Source organism: Danaus plexippus, chromosome 6 (genome assembly GCF_018135715.1).
Source record: "Danaus plexippus chromosome 6, MEX_DaPlex, whole genome shotgun sequence".
In the NCBI taxonomy this organism is placed as follows: Eukaryota; Metazoa; Arthropoda; class Insecta; order Lepidoptera; family Nymphalidae; genus Danaus; species Danaus plexippus.
The window spans coordinates 4,149,860-4,175,359 of record NC_083540.1 but is presented as its reverse complement, the minus strand read 5'-3'; the positions used below and the strand labels follow the sequence as shown (position 1 = coordinate 4,175,359).

The 25,500-nt window shown below is 29.1% G+C and overlaps 2 protein-coding genes across 2 annotated transcripts; one reads left to right on the top strand and one right to left on the bottom strand.

The window, feature by feature from the left end:
- Positions 1-7,106: 7,106 nt before the first annotated feature.
- Positions 7,107-23,635, bottom strand: LOC116779197 (neurotrimin-like). The gene is made up of 9 exons (XM_032673397.2): positions 23,495-23,635; positions 19,674-19,803; positions 19,372-19,478; positions 19,039-19,224; positions 16,257-16,449; positions 16,022-16,150; positions 15,381-15,500; positions 9,142-9,312; positions 7,107-8,437 (listed from the first exon to the last, which is right to left on the bottom strand). Exons 2-9 carry the CDS (start codon positions 19,741-19,743, stop codon positions 8,049-8,051), a joined length of 1,365 nt encoding a protein of 454 aa, XP_032529288.2. The 5' UTR covers positions 19,744-19,803; positions 23,495-23,635; the 3' UTR covers positions 7,107-8,048.
- LOC116779198 (sodium-dependent noradrenaline transporter-like) lies at positions 17,052-18,998 on the top strand. Its single transcript, XM_061529876.1, has 2 exons — positions 17,052-17,740; positions 17,839-18,998. The coding sequence occupies exons 1-2, from the start codon at positions 17,140-17,142 to the stop codon at positions 18,978-18,980; spliced, it is 1,743 nt and encodes a 580-aa protein (XP_061385860.1). The 5' UTR covers positions 17,052-17,139; the 3' UTR covers positions 18,981-18,998.
- Positions 23,636-25,500: the final 1,865 nt, after the last annotated feature.

The window sequence follows — 25,500 nt, the reverse complement described above, 5'->3', positions numbered from 1 at the left end:
GCAAACTCACAAAACTTATTTTATTTAGTTCGCTAGGTGGCTCTACTGCGGTGTTTGAGTGAGAGCGCCATCTGTTAACATTTTCCTAATTTATTGTCAAGGGATGTCGTAGAAGCCTGTAGCTTGTCAAACGAAGTAGATACCTAAGTTAATCCTTATAAATAAGAGATGTCTTCACATATTTGTTTTACTGTTTCTCACATCAAAAATTGTATAAAACTGGAACTATTTTTGCTAGGCCACCGGATCCTTACGAAATAATACAAATATATGCTCAAGTGTTCAAATATTTAACAAAATTGAGTGGAATTTTTCATAGATAAATTATAAGGCTTGAATCATATCGTAAAACAAAGGTAAGATTATATTTCTAGCAAATTAAATGTAAACAATTTATATAAAAATATTTTAATGTTCCATAAATAAATAAATTACATATGTATATGGCAAGTACTTTGGTGCATTACTTCTCGTAAGTGATTTATGTCTGCGCTGAATAGAAATAGTTTTGTAATATCCTGTGTAAAGTTTACATTGTCGAAACTTACCAAATTCACACTTAATGTGTAGACTTAAGGATTATAAAGACGTTTTAAAACGTTTGCTGTTTATCTCATACACTCGCTCTCCGTATACGTGACAACTCACGTAAAGTTTTCGTGTCTTGTTACCATAGCATGTTTGGCAGATTGGATTTGTCCCCCGAATGCTAATAACGTAGGAACGTGTGGCTGTGTCATAGCGGGATTAGTGGGATACAGGAAAAATGACCCTTTGTTTCCCTAAAAGGACGATGGATAAACAAATATTGAGCTCTGTGTTATATTTTATAATATGTATGTTTTCATTGGTTCAAATACAATGTAAGTTATAATTTGGTATGAAAAATTCTGGATTCTCTTTTATGTTTACTTTAGGAAGAACGATAACCGGAATTAAGTGTTCTCTAGTATCACCCATGGTATTTTAAAGTATTATATTATTGCTGATGCATAATTAGTTATTATATTATAAAGAGCAACAAACGTTATACTTTAAAAAAAACTTGGTTTAGATACTATAAAGTAAAATATAATTTTCAAAGAATATGTGTAAGTTCTACTTTTGAAAGCACTTTCAGTAAGTATATTTTTATAGCTTGCAAAATAAGACTTGTATTTTTGTAGTTTTTTTATAATATTTGTAGTTCGCTACGCAACTTTTAAATGGCTCAGAACGCTTGCAAGTAGAAGCTTGACCGGGTATAACTTGCGTGATATTAATAATTTATGAAAATAAATGAAAAACGATATCCGAAAGCATAATAATTTTAATACAGACAGTTCACAAATAGTCGCATATTTGAATCTGTTGGAGCTATAATTTGTTTTGTGTAAATTTATTTCCCCTTTTATCTCAATGCTGTTGAAATGTTCTTCGTACATGGAATCCAATTTGTATAAACATTAACCGACCATTTGGTCTGCACTCGTTCATGAATATTCAAATGATAAATCAACTTTCTTATTTTAATTTTAATGGCAATATTTTTTTCTTGATGTTCATAATTTTTTTTTTAGATAAGCTAAAAATATTAACTTAAAATAAAAATGTAATATCATTGAGTCTGTAATACATATTTTTTAAATCTTAATTTTCAACTGAGATCCTTTCGTATGTTTATAATACCTATTTAACCAGTTACTGCTAGAAATATTTATATATAGCTATCGTGTCCTATACTAATCAAAGGACAAATTTATGTAATGCATTATATACTACAAACTTGTTTTCTTTTATTAATGAGACAATTTTAGTTTGATATACTCGTGTATAAGAAACTTATTTATTTCCTCAATCTATTTTACAAATAATAAATTTAAATACCTTTAAATGTCCAAATGAAATATTTAAATATGGACATTTATTTTGTGATTTCGATTTGACTTACTAGAAAAATAAAAGATGTGGGTAAAATTTAACAATAATAAACTTTTATTTGTTCGAATAGGCGGAGTATCATTATGAGTTACAATGGTGTAAATGGTTAAAGTTACGATTGCGCTTGCAATTCTCGCAGTCATATAAAATATTGTCTGACGAAGCAGCAGATTTAGAAACGAAGCGATGTATGCACTCACTTTGGCTTTTTGTCACGTTTCGGTATGACAGATGCCGATTGAGTTTCAGTTCTGCTTTTAGCTTGAATTGAGGTATGGCTGTCGGTTTACTATAAAATGAAATCAAGTATAAAAATCAAGTCTCTCCTGTTTTAAGATATTTGTTATGGCTTTTTACTAATATACCATTTTCTTTCAAATAAAACATAAAATAAGCAACAGACTTATTCTATATATTTAGCTGTTAGTAAATAATATAACTGTATGCATGTAAGCAAATTTAAATATTAAATGTGACTAGAACTAGTTTGTTACGGCCTAGCTTGATTTAGTTTTGCTTCTTATTGACAGAGGTATGGATTTTTAGAGATATCAAGATGGATATTAAAATATGAAAAATATAAAGTCATCTGTATGCGTGATATATGAACTTGTTTAAAAACAATTAATATGAAAAGTGATGGGTTAGAAGTCCAAAACAAACACAATGTAAAAAAACCAGCCTAATAACCGAGGACAAAAGACAAAAACGTAATTGGAAAGAATTAGCAGTTTAACACATGATGTTTTGGTTGGTCTCCTGATTTATTTATTTAAGTATTTTTTGTATTTTATTTTCCAAATTGATATTGCGACAAAAAATAAAAAGAATTTAAATTTTATATGTATGCCCACAAAAAAAAATAATAAAATTTGATAAAAACGGTAGTATCACTGAGAGTATTTAATTCTCCAAATATCATAATCGATTCATTTTTGACATTGGTGTTCTTCTTAAAGTATCAAATATCCTTAATATTATTATAGAAATAATAATCATTATTTAATACTCAAAATACTCCTGTGAATCAGATGAGAAATTTACGATGCTGGACCTTGGGCATCTAAACATTGAATCTAAGTTGGTGGATTTTGTTGCAACACGTACATACGCCTTAATGCCTTATTTGTGTTGGATTGAACCCCAGTATTTAGAACGTTTCGAATTAGGTACAGCTGTCAGATTTAGTAAACGGTCGTGGAGCTCGTTTGAAACGGAACTCGGAACCGCTCCGTTTCTAACATTAGTTCAATCCCGATGAATTGGTGCACTTGCTGTGAGAGCGCTCGAATTCCGTTAGTTTATGTTTCATTGCATCTCTAATTCCCGTAAATTTTCTGATAAACGTTTTGCAATCGGTCGGCATAAATTCATTAAAAAACTGTTCTTTCTGATAAATCAAACAATAACAAGTAATAATTAAAGGTATAAAGTATTAAATAAGTGTAACAGAGCATTATTAAAATATAAATTATTGAGAATTAAAAGATATAACGAATATAGCAAAATGTAGCTAAGCTCCCTACAATGAAGTACCTACCTAAAATTAATATAATAGACATAACTTACCTAATAAATTAGGAATTACTGTTCTCTAAATATTTCTACACAAAGGCTCATAAAAATAACATAAAACAAATTACCTTATTTCACCTAACGTAAACGAAAATTAGGTTCGGGCGAGACGCATAACGAAACTTTGCTGAATTTATTAACAGTAAATGGTACTATTGTGAAGAATATTTGCTCAAATTCAATTTTATTTTTCATTATGGTTCAATATTTATAATGTTCTCTATAATGATAATATGTAAATATTCTGCGAATTATAGAAAATAGTAGAGAAATGTAAATTATTCTATTCAATGGGAAGATAGATAAAAGGAAGCGAAAAGAATAGCAAACTGACTTTTACCCGCTTTATGAAATTATAAAAACTTAAGACCGAATTTTATCCATACTGCAAGAAAGTACGTAAAAGTAAACGATTAACAAAAGTTGAAAAACTTTATATAAAAACAAGATTTTTTAGAATAAATGAAACGAAATATTCAAATAACCTTATAGCTATTTAGAAAATCCCTTTAGCTTTTTTCAGTTATAGTCTATTATTATAAGTAATAAATTTATATGATACTTTGTTTAAACTTTTTGTTAAAATAATGTTCTTAGCGGTATTCTATAGGTCGATCCATCCTTTGAGAGCGATGCCGAAGGCACTAGACGGGGCTTTTAGCAGGTAATTGCGTTAATATGTCCCGACGTACGACACCTACAAAATTAGATGAGTTCACACTTCGTATGGCAATATATCGTATTTCCTACATGCTATCCAGTTTAATTATGTTTTTGTTAGCACTTGTGCCTAGATACGGTTTGACATTGACATAATTAACAGAATATGGTTATGTCCAATATGACATCATTTTGACAGTTATAAGTATTTCAATTCGCCACTAACCAAAACGAAGAAGAAGTATTTCAATTTCATTAACAGATAAATAATTTTAGATGGTCTATATATTAAAATTTTTGATTTATATTATATTATATTTAGTTTTTTCTGTCTCTTTTTTACTAAGATTTAATTTAAATAACTTAAAAGTTGCTTTTAAACTCAAAAGATAGTTTACCTATCCATGAAAAAGTAGGGTGGTAGAAAAAGTATGAATCGTTTCAAGTTCCAACCAGCGTTGGTGTTGACATATTCTGTCATTCTGTTATAGGCCTGCATTCGCTATTTTCATTTTCGATTACTGTGTCTAAGAGATAACACATTGGCTTGTAATTGAGCCACGACGTCTTTGATATATCGTCTCTTTTATCGGATTGGACGGACGCAATAACAGACCCTTGATTGCTTCCAAGTGGACTTGGGAGATTGATTATTTTCTCGTTACTGGTCCTGTGTCTCTTAGGGGTGTTTTCTTTACCCCGAAGCCGCTTATTTTATTTGTTCTAATGTTGTGATAGATGTGGTGAGGTGACCGCTAAGAATCTTCGATTATGATACCGAAAGTAAATAAAACCTTATCTATTAATTCATTAAACAAAATAGTATTAAAATATATAAATTAAGGGTTGTAAAAATCCTATTGTGTATGTTTATTTTCTGTCTCTAAAACATTTTGGCAATAAAAAGTAAACATTAATGTGAAAATATTGTCGGTTAAGCGGACCGTCCGTCCGCCGCTAGCAAAAGCTCATAAATAAACAGGGAACTGGATGCCCCGTCGAAAAGTTTTGTGAAAAAACTCGCGAATGTAAAATTTACAGCCCAGAATTTAGACGTGTTTTAATTAACCGAAATGTGGATAGTACTGCAAAATGTTACGGCAATAATTTTATTACTATGTTAAATTAAAACACCTCATTACCGTGACTGCAGTACAGTAAATACAAGTCAATTTTATAATAATTTTATCATAATAGTTAAATTATCGTTTAATATTCAAACTATACATTTACAAATAAAGAAGTATAATTTATAAATTTTATAAATATTTTGCTCATTTTGTTTTTTTTATTTTATAAATTTATGATATTGTATATCCTATAAACATAAATAATTACATATTGAAATAGTAAGCATTGTACAACTGTGTGTTTTTAAAATATTATTTATATTTTTGCCTTCGTTGCAAGTTCTTTTTGGGAAGTACACTTACACATTGCTTTGTTCTATAGAGAGACTGAAACTACCTGTTTAGTTTGACTTTGGTTTGCCAGTTTTACTTTACATTTAGAATAATTGGGAAACCGAGCATTGTAACTTCGGTCATACTATTTTCTGCTTTTGTTAGCTTTGAACGTGAAGAACGTGAATAATTTTGGTTCAAAAACCCATAACTGTGGGTAGATTTAGTCCATTTTGTAATGTTTTTTTTTGCTTTCATATTTTTTTAATCAATAAGTAACTTATAAGTATTATATTTATTTGCTCAGATATTAAACTAATACGTTCTAAAAACTAAAATATAAACGGTACAAACTAAACAACAATTTTGCACGTTGAACACCAAAATGCATGAAACATTTGTGTATTTGTTTAAGAGCTTTGCGGAAAATTTTGCATAGCGTCATGTGTTGGATGTAGGCAGGGAAACAAAGTTGTTAGTATAATGAAGACGAGAATGCCAGTTGATCCACCACATTTGGCAGACTTGGAACACACTGCTGCCGAGTGTTAGTTTCTGAACTTGGCTTGTCGATTTACTTTGGAAGATGCCCTCTTTAAACAAACTTACACATAAAGTCGATTGAATAAATAATTAACTTTATAACTTAACTTCATAGATTCAATCAAATATATATTTTTTGGATTATAACATTTAAAGCATAGCATTTTACCTAGACCTGTGAAGCCTTTACTAAGACTAAAAATATAATATCTATAAACTCAGCATTGTAAAAGAAGTGTAATTCTTGCAACGTCTCTGGAATCCATGATTGATTAAACCCTTTTAAATATTAACATCTAGTTAAATTAACTATATTTGCATCATATATATATATATATATATATATATATATATATATACACATTTAGATACTTATATATATATATATAAGTATCTAAATGTGATATAAAGTTCGAGTTTTCTCGGGAACGTATGGAAGTACATTATTCTCGGGAACAAAGAAGTTGCTGCAAAGAAATCGAAACTTCGAGTTAAATATTTTATTTAAATAATATACACGTCAGTTAAATCCAAAAAAGATTTATATGAGTAATTTTTTGTTATTGTGGGTATAATATCATTAAATATTTTGTCGTTATCGATTAATTTGTTACAGTTAATTAAAAATCATTGAATTATCAGAGAATAGATTTTTTTTATTTAGAGATTATTTTTATTTAGAGATATTGTTTATATTTACTTATTTACTCTCTCTCATCTCTTTTTTAACTACTGAAAAATGAGCAGCAAACTTATAATTTTCTTTTTTTTTTTCTCCCTATTTTTACAGTGTGTTTCTTATAAAATGAAACCCATTTATAGATTTTAATATACACATTTAATTGTGATTGCAGTCATAATAATATTTGTGTCAAGTAACGATGTAAGTACACCATGATATAATTGTCTAATATATTGTCCTATTTAAGTATTTACATGCCAAATGTGTTACAGTTTTAAAAGTGAATGAACAGAGTTTCATTAAATTTAAAATATATTTTTTCATTTATAATATATTTTTTTATTATATATATATAACGATAATAAAATAATGTTGGTTACTTTTTAATACATTTCCATTTTAAATTACCCCAAGTTGTTTATGTATAACCAAATATATTATATTTTTTATCATCCAATATGTTCCGCATTCGATGATGGATGGATATCAATTAAGCAAAAGGATTTTTAGCTACTTCACTTCCTCGTTTCTCTTCATAACAAATAAACAATACATTTATTCAACTGTTTAAAATCTTATTACGTATCTTTTCTTTTAGGATCAGTACAAAAGATCTAATTTCTGTAATGTGAATTAAAATGCTAAAAAATAAAGTATAATCTACTAAGAAAAATATTATCCTTGTATAGCTATCGGATTGTGGTTTTGAATACTGAATCTATAATAAAAAATTGTTGACTTTTAAAAAGTTGCTATAGCGCATTATTTATAATTAGATAATTTACTTAAAATTATTTGTGTAAGAACAAGTTGAGTAAATAGAGTTTATCACATATTTACACTATGAATGACCCTATCTTTATAATACCTAGAAAACTTTCTACACAGAAGATTACATTAATTTATTTCATTAAGATACAACCCAACAATTATATAATATTAAAAAAACTTTGTTTTACTATACAGGACCAGTTTTTATGAAGACTAATTTCTTTTATTCCTGTAATACTTATAGAAGACAAACTAATATAAACATATTTAATGGTAATTAGATATCTATATGTATATTTTTTTTTTGTCAAATTTAAACATACATATGTACATGTTTTCCTGCCTTATTGATACAAATAATATAATCTCTTATATTTATTACTTTATACGAGAATAACATTTGTAATTTTGCAATAGTAGATTACAAAATGTAAAAGTATTTAAACCTGTTTCTGTTCAATGATTTATGTAATGAGCTTTATATTTTTAATTTACTAATATGTTATATATTTTATGGCAGAAATTATGGTTAGTACAATATTAAAGTGGGACTTCGAATATGAAGACCCGCTGACCACAGCATCCCGCGCTTCAGTTTCTAAATTGTCAAATATTTTGCGAACATTATTGCTTAAATTTTTTCTAGTATCATCCGTTCCATTTGTAACACGGGATTTATTATTTGTGCTGTTCTCTTTATTGAATGGATATTTTTTTGCTGGATGAGATCTAAGGGTTTCGCTAATATTTTCTTTGTCATCTTCATCATCTGATCGCTCCGCGGAACCAAACTGGTTATCAGGACCTTCGATAGGAGAAGAGTATTTGTAATCCTCGTTCTTTGCAGATGAACTGGTATTTTCGATAACCCGACCTGGTATTTCTGCGAAATTTAAATAACCATTTAGGATAGAAAAAAAAAATTGATGATTTTTATATATATATAAATATATTTGTAGGTGGTAGAGCCTAACTGTAGTCATGTAACAACAGATCGAACATGGGCTGGCTCGGCCGGGGAAGCACCACCCTTTCACAGAAGATCCAAGTGAAGTCACTTTTAATGTCTGCGTTTTGTCCGATGAGCGAGAGAGCCGGTTGCCCTTTCCCTATTCCCACCTTTTTCCGTCATTTTCTTTTTGCCACCCCTCCCTATTCCTAAAGAAACCAAGGTTGGCAACGCATCCGCAACAGGGATGTTGCGGATGTCCATGGACGACGGTGGCTACTGCCCACCAAGAAGGCGGTCTGTTTGTTTGCCATATTTCACATAGAAATATATATATCTATAAAGCTTAATGTTAATGGTTTTATTTAATTTGATAACATATACGAGATAAATTATAGTTTAACTATATATATATCGTAGTGTTAGTGTGTTAATCACATCTTAGACATCTTAATCTGGGCTTGTTTATGCACTGCTGACTATCGAGGTCACGTAGCAGTTCTCATTAAAGATATTGGCATCTTAATCTATACATATTGTTATAGATATTATTGTTATTTATAATATAATATATAATATGTTTATAACATCCACAAAGCAAAGTGATAAAGTAATCGTTCTAGATCAATATTACTCACCATAAAGTCTTATACTGCTATCGACTTCTCCAAGTGAATTCTTAGCAATACATCTATAAACGCCCACGTCATCGGCAGTTAGTTTACGCACTGTAAGTGTCATGCGACTCTCGAATGAACTGATCACAGTGTTCATAACTTCAAACTTCTCCGATGATATTACCATCTCGTCTGTCAGAGAAGGAATTAATATTTAATAGTGGAAGTTTTCAAAAAACTCCATGCATGGGTGTGTCATCATATCATAAATTTTCTACGAATTGTGCTTCGGATGAATAAATAAGTTTAAATTAACAGCGTATGTAAATATATATATAAATACATACTAATGTGTGAAAGGCGAATATCATAATATCAACTCATGTTTTGCCAAACGAATTTTTCATAAAGCCTAAATTGCTACCATTTACTAGCGCACACTTTACCGTCAAGCTACGGTAAGCTTCAGTCTGTTGTCCGCTAGTGATAAAGCGAGTGGCCTCCTTGAGACCATCGTACTACAAGTCTATTACTCACTGGAGCTCTATAACAGACGACTAAGATACAAACAAAATTTTGACGGATTAGAGCTTAAAAATATTTCCTTTTATTCCATAACAACTTTGTGGACAAATTTTTAAAACATTTTAATTTCTTTTGCCACTTTGATGACAGGAAAATATTGATTTTTCGTTGATTTTTTTTCCCTGTACCAATTTTTATACTTTGTAGTTATCGATTGAGCAAAATTATGTATAAAAAATGTTTTGTGGTACACATAATTAGCTTAGCTTTTAAAATAAAGTACATTATCTAAATTAAAGTTTTCGATTTAATCAACTGATCATTTCTCTTATCTGAAGATATAATCATGGTAAATTTGAATAAACTGGGAAATGATATCGAATAATAAGAATGAAAACTTATTTAGAAAGGGAATTTTGGAGGGACTGATAAGAACAGGAATGTTTAGTACAATCTTAATTTCGATCAAAACTTTGGTTTGTTTGTCCACTGTTCTCAACTTTACGACTAAGATGTATCTCAAACAAAATTATATAGCAAAATTTCTTCTCCGTTTTATTATATCTAGAAATTTCATCTCAATTAATGTCTAAAATAACACTGTAACACTCTTAATTACGTTAGAGTGGGGGTTGCTTAATTAACACTTACATGTCAGTGGCCCTAACATAGATTGATGACAAACGAAAATGACAACCCTGTGCTTGGTTTTCGATGCGAGTCGTGTAAAAGCGCCAGTCACTCGGTACGAGTTCGCCTTATAACAAAGGTTTGATCGACGTTCGTACAACTGTATAACATTAGCGCAAAACTTTCTTTAATGCGTTTTGATAATTAATATAATGTTTGGCTCGTATGAGACATGGATGTTAGAAGCTATGAACATTTGATTTGTTCCCTGAAGCATACGTTGCAGGAAGTTAGGTACAGTAAATAATCAAACAGCATTAGTGTTCAAATTATACTATAAGATTTAATATTCTGTACTTAAAATTTAAATTTAAGGTAACTAATTCACATTAAAATGTTAAGTATTAATTACAGAAGAGAAAAAGTAAGTAAATGTAATAGCTTTCTCTTGTAAAATTTTTGATATTACCCGGTTTTTTCTTTATTGTGACGATGGTTCTAGAAACGCAAGTTCTTAAATTTGACTTATGAGATAAAAATATTACAATGTAATAAATCGGTCAACATTCTTTTTACGACATTGGATACAGGTACTTTGTAATTTCCCTCAATGTAGGACATTTAATAGGTAATAAGAAAATATATTATAACATAAATGTGAGAAAAGAACATTAGGTGGTAGACGTAGGCCTTGGGTAAGTACCGCCCATTGAGTTGGTTATGAGCAACAGTATTCTGCAGGTGTAAACTATGTCAGGTAATGGAACGCCAGGTTAATGATACCCTATAAATTTATAACGGTTGCAAATAATCTCAATGAGTTTTTAATAACATGTGTTTTAGTCATATAATATTAATATTAAGTTTTCTTCTATAGTCTCCTATATTTTGTACAAATGAGAGAAATAGTCAGTAATTTTATTTTAAACTTAAAATAACAAAGTATAAAAGAAATTAAACACTAATTGCGGTCCTTAATTTTTTTTTAATTTGCTCCTAATCTTATCCTGGGTAAAAAATCTATTGATTGAAAAATTGATGGCACTGTTGTGAATGGTCGAATGGGATCTTTTTGTTTATGATAGTCACTGTTACCGCTTAAGGCTATTAGAATTCCATTCAATTTATAATTGCGATGCAACAATAATGTTTAAAGACTTAGAATTAATATATAATGAATTTCATTAAGATAATAATATTTATGTAATTCTAATACTGTAAAGATTATTTCATTCTAAAATGATAGAATCTCCTTTATAGAAAGTAAACAAAAAACTAGCTATGACACAAAATAAAATTTGGATAGTTTAGGTCTCTAGTTATGACGACTAATTGGAAATGAAAAAGCAGAAACAAACGTTAAAACCGACTTACTTGATAGTAAAAAGGACAGCTCTATAGCTTATAGAATGATGTATTTTTTTACTACAGAATAAAACAAACTAGAATATTTTCTAGTAAGCAGTTAGCACATAGTTACGAGTATAGTTGGTAACGGACATAGTATCTTGGTTAAATCATCTGCTTCTTCAACTTATTGTGGGGTCAAGTTTATATCACAAATTTATATTTTGGTCATATAACCACAAAAAATACTAGAATTAAATGTAAATGTAGCTCAGATTTAGAGGTTGATGGTTTTAATTTATTTTCCGGTTTTTGCGATGTTTCCACTAATTTAAAAGATTGACTTAATATTGTTACTGCTTATAAATGTAAAAATATAAATTTACAAAATTATTAATTTATATAAAATGATATAAAGTACTTATTGTTGTAGTTACAAAACGAAGTTAAATAACAATAGGCTAGACAGTACTACATATATAAACGAAAAAAAAATTTTTTTCCTTATACAACTATTTAAAAATTTTACTAATTTATACATATATATAAATTAGTAAAATTGAGACGTTAAAATCTTAAGACGTTATTATACTATAATTATAAAAATAGATCACAAAAGATAAAGGTTGCGTTGAACATAATGAAAAATTTCATCCATAAACTAAATAAAAGTTCGGCGTAAGAATAGAACGTTACACTTCACAGTCACCGTTGTCTCCTGGGACATTGAATCGGCTCTAACCTTTTAGATTGAAGTACCATCATTTTATATTGTACAAAATGTAGACTCTAATGTCTTTACCGTGCCAAGTTACAAAGGAAAATATAGGTGAACGTTGATTTTTCAATATTATATTGTCATGCAATAAAATAATTATTTTACTACATTGAGTGTATCCACTTAGTTATTTTTTTTATGAATATAAAGTATAGATATAAAAACTATAAAATCTTAAAACACTAGACAGTTTGAGCTGGTTCTACATTGAAATTAACCCGTAAATTTCAGGCGACAACTGCTGAGTAAAGAACTTTATGAAACCGCCGCCGGCCATAAAGAGAAGAAATACTATTCTCAAATCATTCTTGCTCATTATGGTTTTTTTTTTTTTTTGTGAAATTTGATACTATTACAAATATAAAGAATAAAGATATTGAAATAAAGTACACTAGACTATAAAGATTAAATCATCGGTAGACCTAATCAGTGATGTTAAGATTTACAGAATATTAAAACAATATATAAAAAAAATTCCAACTTTTTGTTGGATTATAAAACTTTTAAAGGTATATAGTTAAAATAAAAAGTTTTGTGTTTAAAGAAAAAATGTGTATGATACATATGCTAGATTTATATTATCTATACATTATTTACTGCAAATTAGAAATGAAATGAATCGGGTGCGTCGTATACTTATTTTCTTGACATGTTTTGTGTAAAATCAGAAGGAGGAAAATGTATTATTCTTATAACTCTACCTGGTTTATTTTACGCGTCAATGGCTGCTAATGGATATTTCACAGCATACACGTACGATTTTATGATGATTCGTCACTAAACCACAGTCACTAATATTAAAGTTTGTTGGAATTTACGACATCCAGTTTGCGTTACGATTTTTATTAAATTCGCAAATGATTTTAAAGTTAAAAAGTTTCGGTATGGTTGTAAAATCTCACCTTCGGTATATAGAATATAAAAACTTTCGAGGGAATATTATCATTTGACTCAAATTCTGTATGAAAATTTCTTGCTGCCGTTTCTAGCCACGTTATATGCAACGAATGAATAAAATATGAATTCATCAGTCGCATAAACGGATATTTGCGATCGTTTATATTGTACAACACCGAGACGAAGTATGTATGAGAAGTATTTTCGACTTAGGTAAATTTATCTGTATACTAAGCTAGAATTTGCAAATAAATCTTAAAAACAATTAAACGCTTGCAGTCTACAAGCTCTTAACAAAACTGCTTTATAAACAGTAAACGGTTTAAACGGTCCCAATAGTCACGATAGCGTTTGGTCCGGTTACTTAAGCGGAAACTTGGCAAATCAAAAGCTCGACTAAAGTTACTGTTTGATCTGCCAGTTAACTTGCTGCAGGCTGCGTCACTTAACTTTTACAACAAAATTTCAATAGAAGATTATCTAAATAGATATTTGACATTTAAATAATTTTGATGAAATGTGTAACACTTTTCATGAACATTCATTTAGTTGAGAATAATATTATACAGGTTTAATAATAATAATAATAATAAAATATCGATTTTATTTTTTTTAATTTTAATATAAGAATTATCAGAAAAAAATATTAAATAATTTAAAATTAAAGCCCAAATAATAGATTCAAGCCACTGGAGTATATTCCAAGATATAAATTACAAAAGCATTGTTGGTCCTCTTACAGAGAAGTCGTAAACGCCTGGTCCACTCAAGTGGAACTAATGGGCATTGTCTTATTTTACCACAATAGGTCACTTTTCTTAAGAATTAAACCCCGACGTACTCGTAAATTTAATCTTAATATCTCATTACTTGCAAACGCCGCTCCGCCTATCTGACTCTTGCCAAAAACTACGAAAATTGTAACTTTACAGGCAGCTTTGTAGAATTTGTTAATTAAACGTATTGTAATAAATCTTTATTGTGGCATATATTGTGTTACTTTAAAATATCATTATTTACCAAATGTTACTCAGAAAAAATACCCTGGATTATAATATTATGTATGAAAATCAATATCATACCGATTTTTTTAAAATTTTTTAACATGAATATTAAAAGGAATAATAATTTGTTTCAGAACGGTTAACAATTTTTTATGTTTGTTATGGGATATCCTCGGGAATTATAGTTTGGCTTGCCTTTAATCTAAGACTGGATAAACATTTTTATTATAGTATTTGTGGTAATAAACTTGAGAGGAGATAAAAAAATATGAAGACGATTTTACAACTGCAATGTACCTATAGTTAGAAGTTTATAAAGCACTTTTACAAGACTCTATATTTTCACAGCGGCTTCATTAATTAATTTTTTTTAGACATAGACGGGCTAAAATGCTATAAATATATCTTAGAGTTTAAAAAACATAAAATGTCAGTTCAAAAATATAAAACGTCATATTGTGATTAAGTAACATGTGATTGAGTTACATAATACCCAGACAAATTTAGGCATCTGTTACTTTTACCGCATATATAATATCGGTTTATGTTATGTATTGTATTGAAAATATATTATCAATTTATTAATGAATGTCGTATAAAAAATATAAACTTTTGACTTCATATTATATTGGTAATATGTAATGGTATGTACATTGTACATACATATATGTTGTATTTCTATGAGTTATGAAGTAGTTTTTTTTACTTACTTAAAAAATTACAAAACTCTTCTAATAAAAAGTACAATAATAATAAACTTATGTATTTCAGTTTCCTATGTAAGATATGAATGGCATTTTCAGCGAAGTGACTCTAATTATATAATGTAGTTTATACAGATTATTATATTCGTTGTTGTTATATAATTCAAAATAATTTGTATACAAAAATGTTTCTGACTAGGTAATGGGTCCAATTTTTATAAAACTAAAAATCTCTTTTCTAGCATTACGATATATTAAATGAAACACAATATATATACAGCTTAATAGTAATAAAATTAACAAATTATAGACAGTAATTTAATTATTGGACGTGTCTTAGGATTATAGTTTTGATAACGGATAATTTTTACTCACTTGTGTCCTTTATCCAATAGTTGATTGATCTTGGCGAGGATTCAACGTAGCATTCCAGCGTGACGTCTGTCCCTAGTGGAGCTCCCACTATCTGGTTGGGTATTTGAATTTCAGGATGAACTGGACAAATGATCATATTATTAGCAAACATGATTAAGTAATCATCATTAAAATAAATGTATCACGTCATAAGACCGACCTTTTTGGCAAAATTCTTTAGGAAGTATATAAATAACAAATGTATTTTTTTTATTTTCCTTTAGTGTATTTTTTGTACACATTTTATGTGCAAATTAGTTCCAATATCATGCCAATTACTTCAATAAATATGAATAAAATATCGAAGATCTTAAATAATTCCGTAAATAACAAGAATTCGTTGGAAGTTTTCGAAATAAACAAAAATTAATACAAATTTTTCGCGAACCTTTCTAATGGTCTAAATTGGTTTTTGTGGTTATACTAAATAAATATATTTTATACAGTTTTTTAAGTATGACAAGTTGAAATTATATACTATATTGTTTTTAATCTGGTGATTAAATTTTTTGCTTTAGGAATGATTTACAATGTTTGCAGATTTCTAAATTTCACACAAAACTTATTTCATCATTATGGTAAAACATACCAAGGATACTTACAGAGCACTTGGACAACTATACGTTTGCTTACAGATGGTGGTACGCCGTTACTAGCGATGCACAAGTAAGCACCCATGTCTGAGCGGGAGATCTTTGTGAAAGTTAGAACTTCGTCTTCATGAATGGTCGCTTTGAAATAAAATAGAATAAGGAAGATTTGAAATTTTGTTACTGCTTAATCGATATTCGGTGTGGTAACCTGTTTTTTTTAATGTCTTTAAATTCTTTGAAATACCTTTTTTCTTGGCGCCGTTGGGGCTTCTTATTACAATATCTGACCCATCTTCTCTTCTCCAAATAATTCTGGGTGTCGGTTGTCCACGAGCGCGACAGACTATGCGGGCTGTACCACCCTCTGCCACAACAGTATCTGAAGATGTTTCCTCAGCCACAAAGTCCGGTGGAATAACTACTTCTAAGTATCCCATCTAAAGCATAAATATTAATATCAATAACTTTTGGAAAATGACCGTCATCTATACGAATAAAACATAGAAAGAAGATTTTATTTTAAAACTTATACCTGTTTATAAATTGACTATAAGTATATACAATTCTTTTAAAGATATCATAATTATTTATCTAAATGAACAATTATTGTTAATTAATCAAACAATATATTGAAATGTTAAGAGAAATTATTTTTGAAGCACATTACGTCAAGCGGCGTCATGCCGTGTCGACGTCGCCATCGAAGCCTGCAGCTGCACTGTCGCCGCTAGGGATTTATGTCGTTATCAGACACTGGTATAAATTACAGCGCTGAGCAATAATTTAGGGGAACCATGCACGAATCATTACCCGCTGCGTCGCTCGCCTGTTTCCCGCCAGTTCTGTTTAATTCACTTTATCTCTAGCTTTTATTGTAACAGCAATATATTATTTTTATTTGCTTTACCAATTAAACGTATATTTTATATTTCTATAAAGGAATATTTTAAGAGGAAAACTTTTGTATCTCAATATTCTACGTTGAATATTTTCGGTTAGCCATATCTACGTCAGTAATCAACATACCCGATATTTTTATTTTTTCGCGATGGTTATGAATGATTTGTATATGTCCCAAACATTAATTTTTTCATTTTAAATAATCTAAAAGTGTTTCAAGTTATTAAATGGCCGTGGAATCTTCGGAAAAAAGTGAAACTAAATGGACCTACACGACATATAGATTTATACTGTGGGCTTATATGATGAATGATATAGCTGTTGTATTTACTCCTGTGGATATGTCACACACGGGTTTTTACATTTACTCGGTTTTGTATATCTTGTTTGCTATTTTTATTGGAATCCCACTCGTTTATTCGGAATTGTGCATTGCACAGTATACAAACCACAGTATAGTGTCTATGTGGAATTTTTGTCCAATACTACGCGGTGTTGGTCATGGTACTGTTTATTTAATTGTGTTGAAAACAGTCTATATGATGGTACTTTCAACCTGGTATCTAGAATACTCATTTCATAGTGCTCTGGACCCACCCCCTTGGTTTTCATGTGATGATTATGGTGATCAAAAATGTATGGTGAAAAAAGTAAATGTATCTACATTCCAACATTGCATAGAGGCGCAAAAACTGTTTAATGAAGACTGTGGTATGAAAACAGCAAGTAGATGTTTTTTTGACAGAGAAATAGGAAATAATAATACGAAAAACAAGAATTGTTTGTTCATTTGGAAGACTTTCCTATGTGGCTTTTTATCGAGCTCGGGTCTATTTATTTTTTTAATGAAAAAAAAAGATTTTTCAAAATTTTTGTGAGGATGTTGGCTTGTTATATGTCTACTATATTGTTAATTTTATTTGTAGTAGCTCTATCTACAAGTGGGACTTGGTACGCGACAAAAATTGGAATTCACATTGAAGAATTTGATGACCATTATTGTTTTTATATTTTATCACAGAGTGTTCTAACTTTTGGAACTGGATGTGGTATGATAGGATTTTTATCAAAAAATATGCCATTTCGCAGTCCCGCTCCAATGACTGCCGTTACGACACCACTTTTGTCAATTTTTATTTCTCTGGTTTATGGAATTATCATATTCAGTGGTATTAAAACTGTTTCATATTATCATGGAGAAGAAGAAAATGTTGTAGAAGTTGGAAATACTATTTTATTCAATCCATTTGCATCTACAGCTGAAATATTAAGTTACTTTGATAATTTACCCGTATGGGGGTTTTGTTGGTTTTCGACAGTTTTTGTTTGTTTATTCATAAATATGTCTATACACTGCCTTTGTTTATTGGAATTACTGACAAGCAATTATAAAACGGCCCATAAGTATAATAACTTAAGTTGTTTTATTCTAAGCTTCCTTATTGGCATAATTTCTTGGCCGTTTTACTGTTCAGATCTCGCAGTGGTTCTAACAGATGTTACTCAAATTATTCAACTCACGAGCAACTTGTTCTTTTCCGTAGGAATATATTGGATATACGGCTTTCAAAAGCACAATGTGGACATTATATTTATGATTGGTGTAAAGGCAAGTTATTTTTGGAAATTTTCTTGGATAACCAGTCCGATATGGATCATCTTTATTATTTACACCAAATTAAATCACCTTCAAATAAATAGCAGTGAGAGTTCTTATTATATTTCTTCATTATTCATACACGTAGATCAACTCTTAATTTTTGTTTTGTGCGGGATCTACATTTTTATTATAATTATTGGAACGTGTAACGAATTAAGAAGGTTTTATAAATACGATACAGTGTGGAATATTTGTCGTCCTTATAAAAATTGGGGTCCTCAAGATAAGATTTTATTTCGAAGTAGAAATATGTTCGTACCTGAGATTATGACAAGAGAATTTTTATATAGACAAGTCAGAATCCATGGTTACATAAAAAATTACAATAAATTTAAACAGAAAGTCAACGTCCAAGCAGTGCAGGAACCGACAGAAACGCTTGATTGGAGTGCCTTGACTTCTAACTAGAAATATGAATCCATAATTAAAAAGTTACAAATTAATTAAATTATATAACAACAATTACCTGACTTTGCATTGGGTCAGTATTGATTTGACACATGTAGTGACCCCGATCATACTCTTGGACGTTTCTAATGTGTAAATTCCAAACAGTCTGCCCATTATGAGACACGCCCACTCTAGGATTATTAGTTATCACATGGTCGTGTATTGCTTGGATGGCTTTAGTGTCTGCTTTTACCCAACCGACCTAGATATTAGTTTGGTGTAGTAATTATAATGTGATTAAATAAACATTAAAATGTAAATTAAAAAAATTATTGATACTGAAATAATCTGAATGTATTTTTATTATAAATTAAAGTATCATTAGTAATAAAATAATGTATTCACTCACCCTGTATCCTCCAAGATTGTGCACAAGGCATCTAAAGGTTGCGTCTCTTCCAACTGGTACAGTTAAATTTGTTATTGGTTCCGCAAATTTCGGTTGAAATGCTTGACCTGTAATAAAATGTCTTATACAAAATTATATTTTGTTATTTATTTATGTAGAATTGACAAAACAGTTCGAAACTATGGAACTTGAAATGTAATAAAATTTTAAAAAGAGAATGCCACTATTAATAACAGTTTTTTTCCTTATACAGAAGTAATTTCTTAGTTTCTATTACGCTTTATATACGAGTATCTACTCACCGACGAGCTTAGATTCAAGTCCGATCATGAATATAGCGAGTATATATAAGGACCACCAATGCTCCTGCATATTTCAATGCCAGATCCTCGAATGCTGTCAGATGCTTAAGCCGGGTATATCCATGTGACACTGAAAACGATCGGCGTTTTTAAAATTGCGTCGCTGAATAACGTAAATTACAATGATAGTATTCTGTTTTATGTGGAACTTTTTATGATAATTTATGGGATTTTTTAAATTGTTATTGTAAATTTCTCAGTTAGTTTATATATAACTTAAAAAATATGAAACGAAAACAAAATTCTCTTATAAAAAAAATAATTATTGCATTGTACACAAAAAGAAGCAAGAAAAACTGGCTTTTTCATTCGATACATAAATAAAGATAAAAGACTATTTGTGCGCCTGACGCGCAACATTTTGCGATTTGATCAGTCAATAATGATTCACTATTATAGGTCCATCAACCATTCATGCAAACATCGCCTGTGAAGGGTACGTATCGTTGTAAGAGCGGATACGATCACAAACCGGTAAGTATTTTTCCGCCGAAGTGCGATAATGTTGTAGGAGTATTTCTAGACATACTTCAGTTATCAATACCACTAAAACGACATATTGAAACTACTTAATACTTTCGATCGCTCTTTTAGTGATGTGTAAAAGATTCCTTAATGTGTATTATGTTGGAGATAGCCGTACTCATGCAAGATGCTAGGATAAAGGAATGATGTGAAGTTACTATCTATTTATACATAGTGGTTTCATGTAGTTGTCCTTGTATGTTACATCTTGCAATAAAATGATATGTAAAGATTACACGAAACAACAGATTTTTCCCCACTCTTTTGCTCCCGTAACTGGAATGGTGTACTTTGACATATTATTCGTTAAATAAAAGGTGGCATGAGAATGAAAATGACCAGCTTTATATTTATTCTTTTAAGGAAGTTTTAAGACTAAGAGATGGATTTTATTAGTAAGTATGTTACTCATGGGCAGCAATAATTTTGATTAAATTTAATGTTAGTTAAAGGTTTTTATTAATTTATGACAAGTCGTGTTATTCTTATGAATTCCGTGTAAATTTCACTTACTTGAAATGAAGAAAATAATGATTAATAAAATAAAATAAAAATCTAATGATGTTTTCAAAAATTATTTATAAATATAGTTTTATTTAAAATTCGTGATTGTCAAATAAATTGTAATACAAGAAACTGCTTTCAAGTTCGATTTCAATGTAAAAGTAATTATAAAATAATGATAAGTTCTTATTCAGAACCACTGCTGAATTAAATTTATTTTTGAATAAATTGAGTAACTTGGTTGTTAAAAGCATTAATTAATAATTTATTTTTTATAAAAAAAAAAAATTACATTGATAAGGACGTGTTGGAATTTTAGTAATTTCTTTATTATTTAATTAAAACTGAATCATAAAAATGGGTCGTATATTTAAGGAATTCATGGCCTATTTTTATTCTCCTTGTTAGTATATAAACGTTAGAATTCAAAATCTAGCTTTCATATTATAACACATATATGTATCTAAAAATATTTAAATAAATTATATGATGCGAGACGACAAACTATTATGAGCAAAGAACAGTCTGTACTTTATTTTAGATAACACCCTAATGATAATGTTTGCTTAAGAAGTTAAAACGAAAAGAGAAGCTCTCTTCCTGTTTCACGCAATTAGTACTCGACGTGTTAAAATTTTACTTTTAGGAGCAATTATTTATTTTCTATACAGGCTCACTTTTCAAATTTAGCCAAGTTATTGTAAAGACTGATACACATAACCACTACAGCTTCATTTCAATATTTACTACAGTAAAATCTCTTAAGATTATCTTTCAGCGAATTTTGTAATGCGCAATGAAATAAAATGAAATGCTTAAATATGTAGTTTATGATATGAAAATTAATTAAAGAGTCTCCATCAAATATTTTGTAGTTTTCTTACTCGTCTTTAAATTATTAGGATCTAAGACTCAAACTTTCTAATGTAACGTAGTATTCTTTGAATAGTACTTCTCTGTCAGCAAACTCAAGCTCTATGAGTTTTGCAAATTTAGTTCCTACCACCGAAACTATATTTTAATTCATTCTTTTGTATATATTGGCAAAATTAAAATTTTACTTGCATTTTACCTATCATATCGTAATTCCAAGTCAAATAATTTTAGTAATAAAAAGCTTACTGCTTGCCCACAAATCGAATTAAACATGTAATCTTTTTTACAAAGAACAGACTAGTAGACAGTGCTTTTAAAAATACGTTTTTTTTATACCCCGATTAATGAGTTATTTTTTTTTTAATATTACAATGTTGCGCTAGCAAACTGGCATTTTTATTTTAATATTTTTATATATTCGCTTAAAATTTTCCCAAGGCACAGCCTTACAAGTTTGAAAGATGACCCTTCTTTTTGATTAAAATGCAGTAGTGTGATAAGACTTAATAATTTATTTCTCATTAATATCATTGGATGTCATGTAAGCAACGATAATCTTCAATGTTAATAACAGTTTTATCATTCAATTTAATGGATATATCTTCACAAGCAAAACATATACATGAGTGAACTACTGAGAGTCAAGTAATGATATTATTTGTTATTATAAAAACGAAATTATAATGCACGAAGATAAAAGATAAAAACAATGACGTCATACATGATACGTTTGGATTTTTATGTTAAAGTTGAGATGTAACTTAAATTATCTTGCCGATGGATGTGAAACAGACGAAATTAAATTTGTGTAAATTATAATACTTCTTATAGATTAAGACAGCTGATTAGAACATTATTGTAGCACATTCAAAAAATTTAATTAACATCTATCAAAATATTATAATAAACTTGCAACAACCATTTCTTTTTTTTTAATATTTTATAAAAAAAAAAATCTATTAAAACGATATGAAAACATTTATAAGAGTAAATTTGACGGTACTAAAACAATTTATAAAACCAATACATTTTAACGAAGTTGACAGCCTGTATTTGAACTCACGTCGACCGTAAATAATGCTACCGTTCAACCACAAAACATTTATTATTAAATTCGTGGACAGAGAATAATAATTGAATTATTATGACACATCTTTGAAAGCTTAAACAATAACTTTTATTTGGAAATGGAGTGAAATCATCTATCAGCATATCTAACTTTTTCATTGATAGTACTAATCGGAAATAATTCATATATTCTCATTAAAAAATCTTGAAAACTGATTTTTTTTTTGGTTTTGAATATATTAACTGTTTGACTGAACAATATTGAAAAAATAAAAAGATTCATACGTGCGTACCGTAAGTGCACATTTGTGTATTAAACAGCATTCCTCATCATATTAATATAAATGTGATGAAGATATATATAAAGAAACTATTTTTTCAGAAAAATGACTATTTTTCATCATTAAATAAATAATTAATCACAATAAATGCAAAAAATAGGAAGGTGTAAACATCTTAATAATACTTTTAAAATGAAATGTAAGAAATTCTTTAGATATAAAATTATTAGGTATCTAATAGTAAACACGCAAAATAAAATCTATATTAGTGAAGTTTAAGCGAAATCAAAATATTTATAGCTACACTATTTTTATTGTATATCATGGAATTTTACACGGCATAGCCGGTAAAAATATTTAAACCAATATATTTTATATAATATTATATAACATAATATAAAAATATTAAACTAATTACACACTACGAAAGAGCACGGTACAAAATAAATTTTTAAACTTTCAACGCATAAAAACGTACATTAAAACAGAAAAGTGATATTTACTCACCTAAAGTAAACAGCGAATAAACAAAATTATTCCACTTAAATTGCGTATAAAGTTGCCACTTTGAGAGCGAGTTCAGAGCGTGCGGACGACACAGTCGAAGTCACACCATACACTGGCGGTTTGTTCATTCAAAGCTCAGTTCTCCCGTTATTCTTACGCAGATGTCCGTATGATGGAAGATATGAACCGATAGATTCCGACTTGCCTTTAACAGATATTGGCGACTTAGCCACTTTGGAATCAAATGAAAACGTCGCAGTAATTTTTCATCTCAAACAGCTTGTATATATTACTTTATTACAACGACAATTTTTGTTTAAAAAATGTCTTTTAAATAAATTGAATTATTAAGTTTACTTTTAAATAACGCTTTGAAATTCAAACAATTTACAAGGGAGGAGAGTAGAAGTTATTTTTAAAATGAATTAAGAAAAACAACTGTTTGTCATATTTTGCAATTTTTTAGTTTTTAGGGAAACTGTTTGTTCAAAGCTTTCTGGTTTTACTTTTGGTACACATTTTTGAATACTGTAGATAATATGAAGCTATGAAATAAAAAAACTAATACCTATCGGTATCAATACCTATCGGTATCAATACCTATCGGTAATGAAATAATTTATAATCAAAATTATGGATTTTAATCGAATTGATATTCGTTTAACATTCATCTTTAGTTTATTAAAAATAATTTCCACTGATGTTTATTTTTATAACGTTTTCAGGAAGTTATGACAGATCAGATTTAGTCGCACGCGCCGTGACACAATGTTTTCGTTTCTATAAAAGCAACTACTACTCGTATTCATTATTTTTTCTTTAATAATTTTAATCTTACCTTATAGAAAATAATGATGGTATATTCTTTCCAAAATTCTAAAACGCTTCTGATAAAGTTGTCTGAAAATTTCTCATGCTAGTGCTAAAAAGGTTGTTATATAAGTAATTAGTAACTTTTATTATTTATTGAGGTTCATTATTATAAATATTTTAAAACTTGTCTAATTGTAATTATAACTTTATGAGTCTTGTTACTTGAAATGAATGAATGACTATTTATATTTTTTTATTAGTTATTGTACTTAATTTAGAATTACATTTGATGGAATACATTTTAAGAATAAAAAAACACTATTAACAAGAATCTGGTATCTTTGGACTCGTTAAATTTTTGAGTCACTGGCAAGCCATGCTGGCATTTTTGATACTCGATGTGCTAAATAGAGCAAAGTGTTACATTACGGCAGGGCGCCCTCTGCTGTTCTATAAAGCGCAAATTTGAACCTTCATGGGGTAGCAGTAGCCAATGGCTTTCTTCTAGCACTGCACTGGTTTCCATCCACAAGGTATTAAATTTCCTGTCGCGAAGTTTCGAACTATGAACTCAATTGTCTGATGATATTTAAAAAAAAAAGTCACCATCAAATCGTCTATAAAAATAAGATCTTAAATTGGAATCGATTAACTTTAAAAGCCAATTCAATGAAGATAAAATAATTAGCACTTTCCGCTAATTTTCAAAGTTATTAATTGAGAGGCGTTTGAAAGGAGCGTCATCTGGCCCTCCATTTGAAAATTGAGGTTATTTGATTGTACGTGTAATATCTGCTTCTGAAAAGATTCTATTGTTGCCGATAGAGAATATCATAAGAAATTAATTTTATTTGGAAATAATACCCAACAGTACCTTCACTTATCATTTGTAAGTAAAAAAGTTAGAGTGTACCTTATTAGTTATATATTTTTATAATTTTTATTTATACTAACATTACTTACGAGATACAAAAATGTTAGGAGTCACTTATTTTTCCTTTAAATTAGGGCTGTTTTAATTAATTACTTGCAATTGTTATTCTAATACATCAGTATCATATTTACATTACTTAAAGCTTTCGAGTTTTGGCTTATTAGAAATAAGTACTTAACTGTAAATCAAAAGCAAAAACAATGGCAGAACAAAGTTGTTTTGACGCGCATGCGAAAATGGTGTGCCGAAGCGCGTGTTT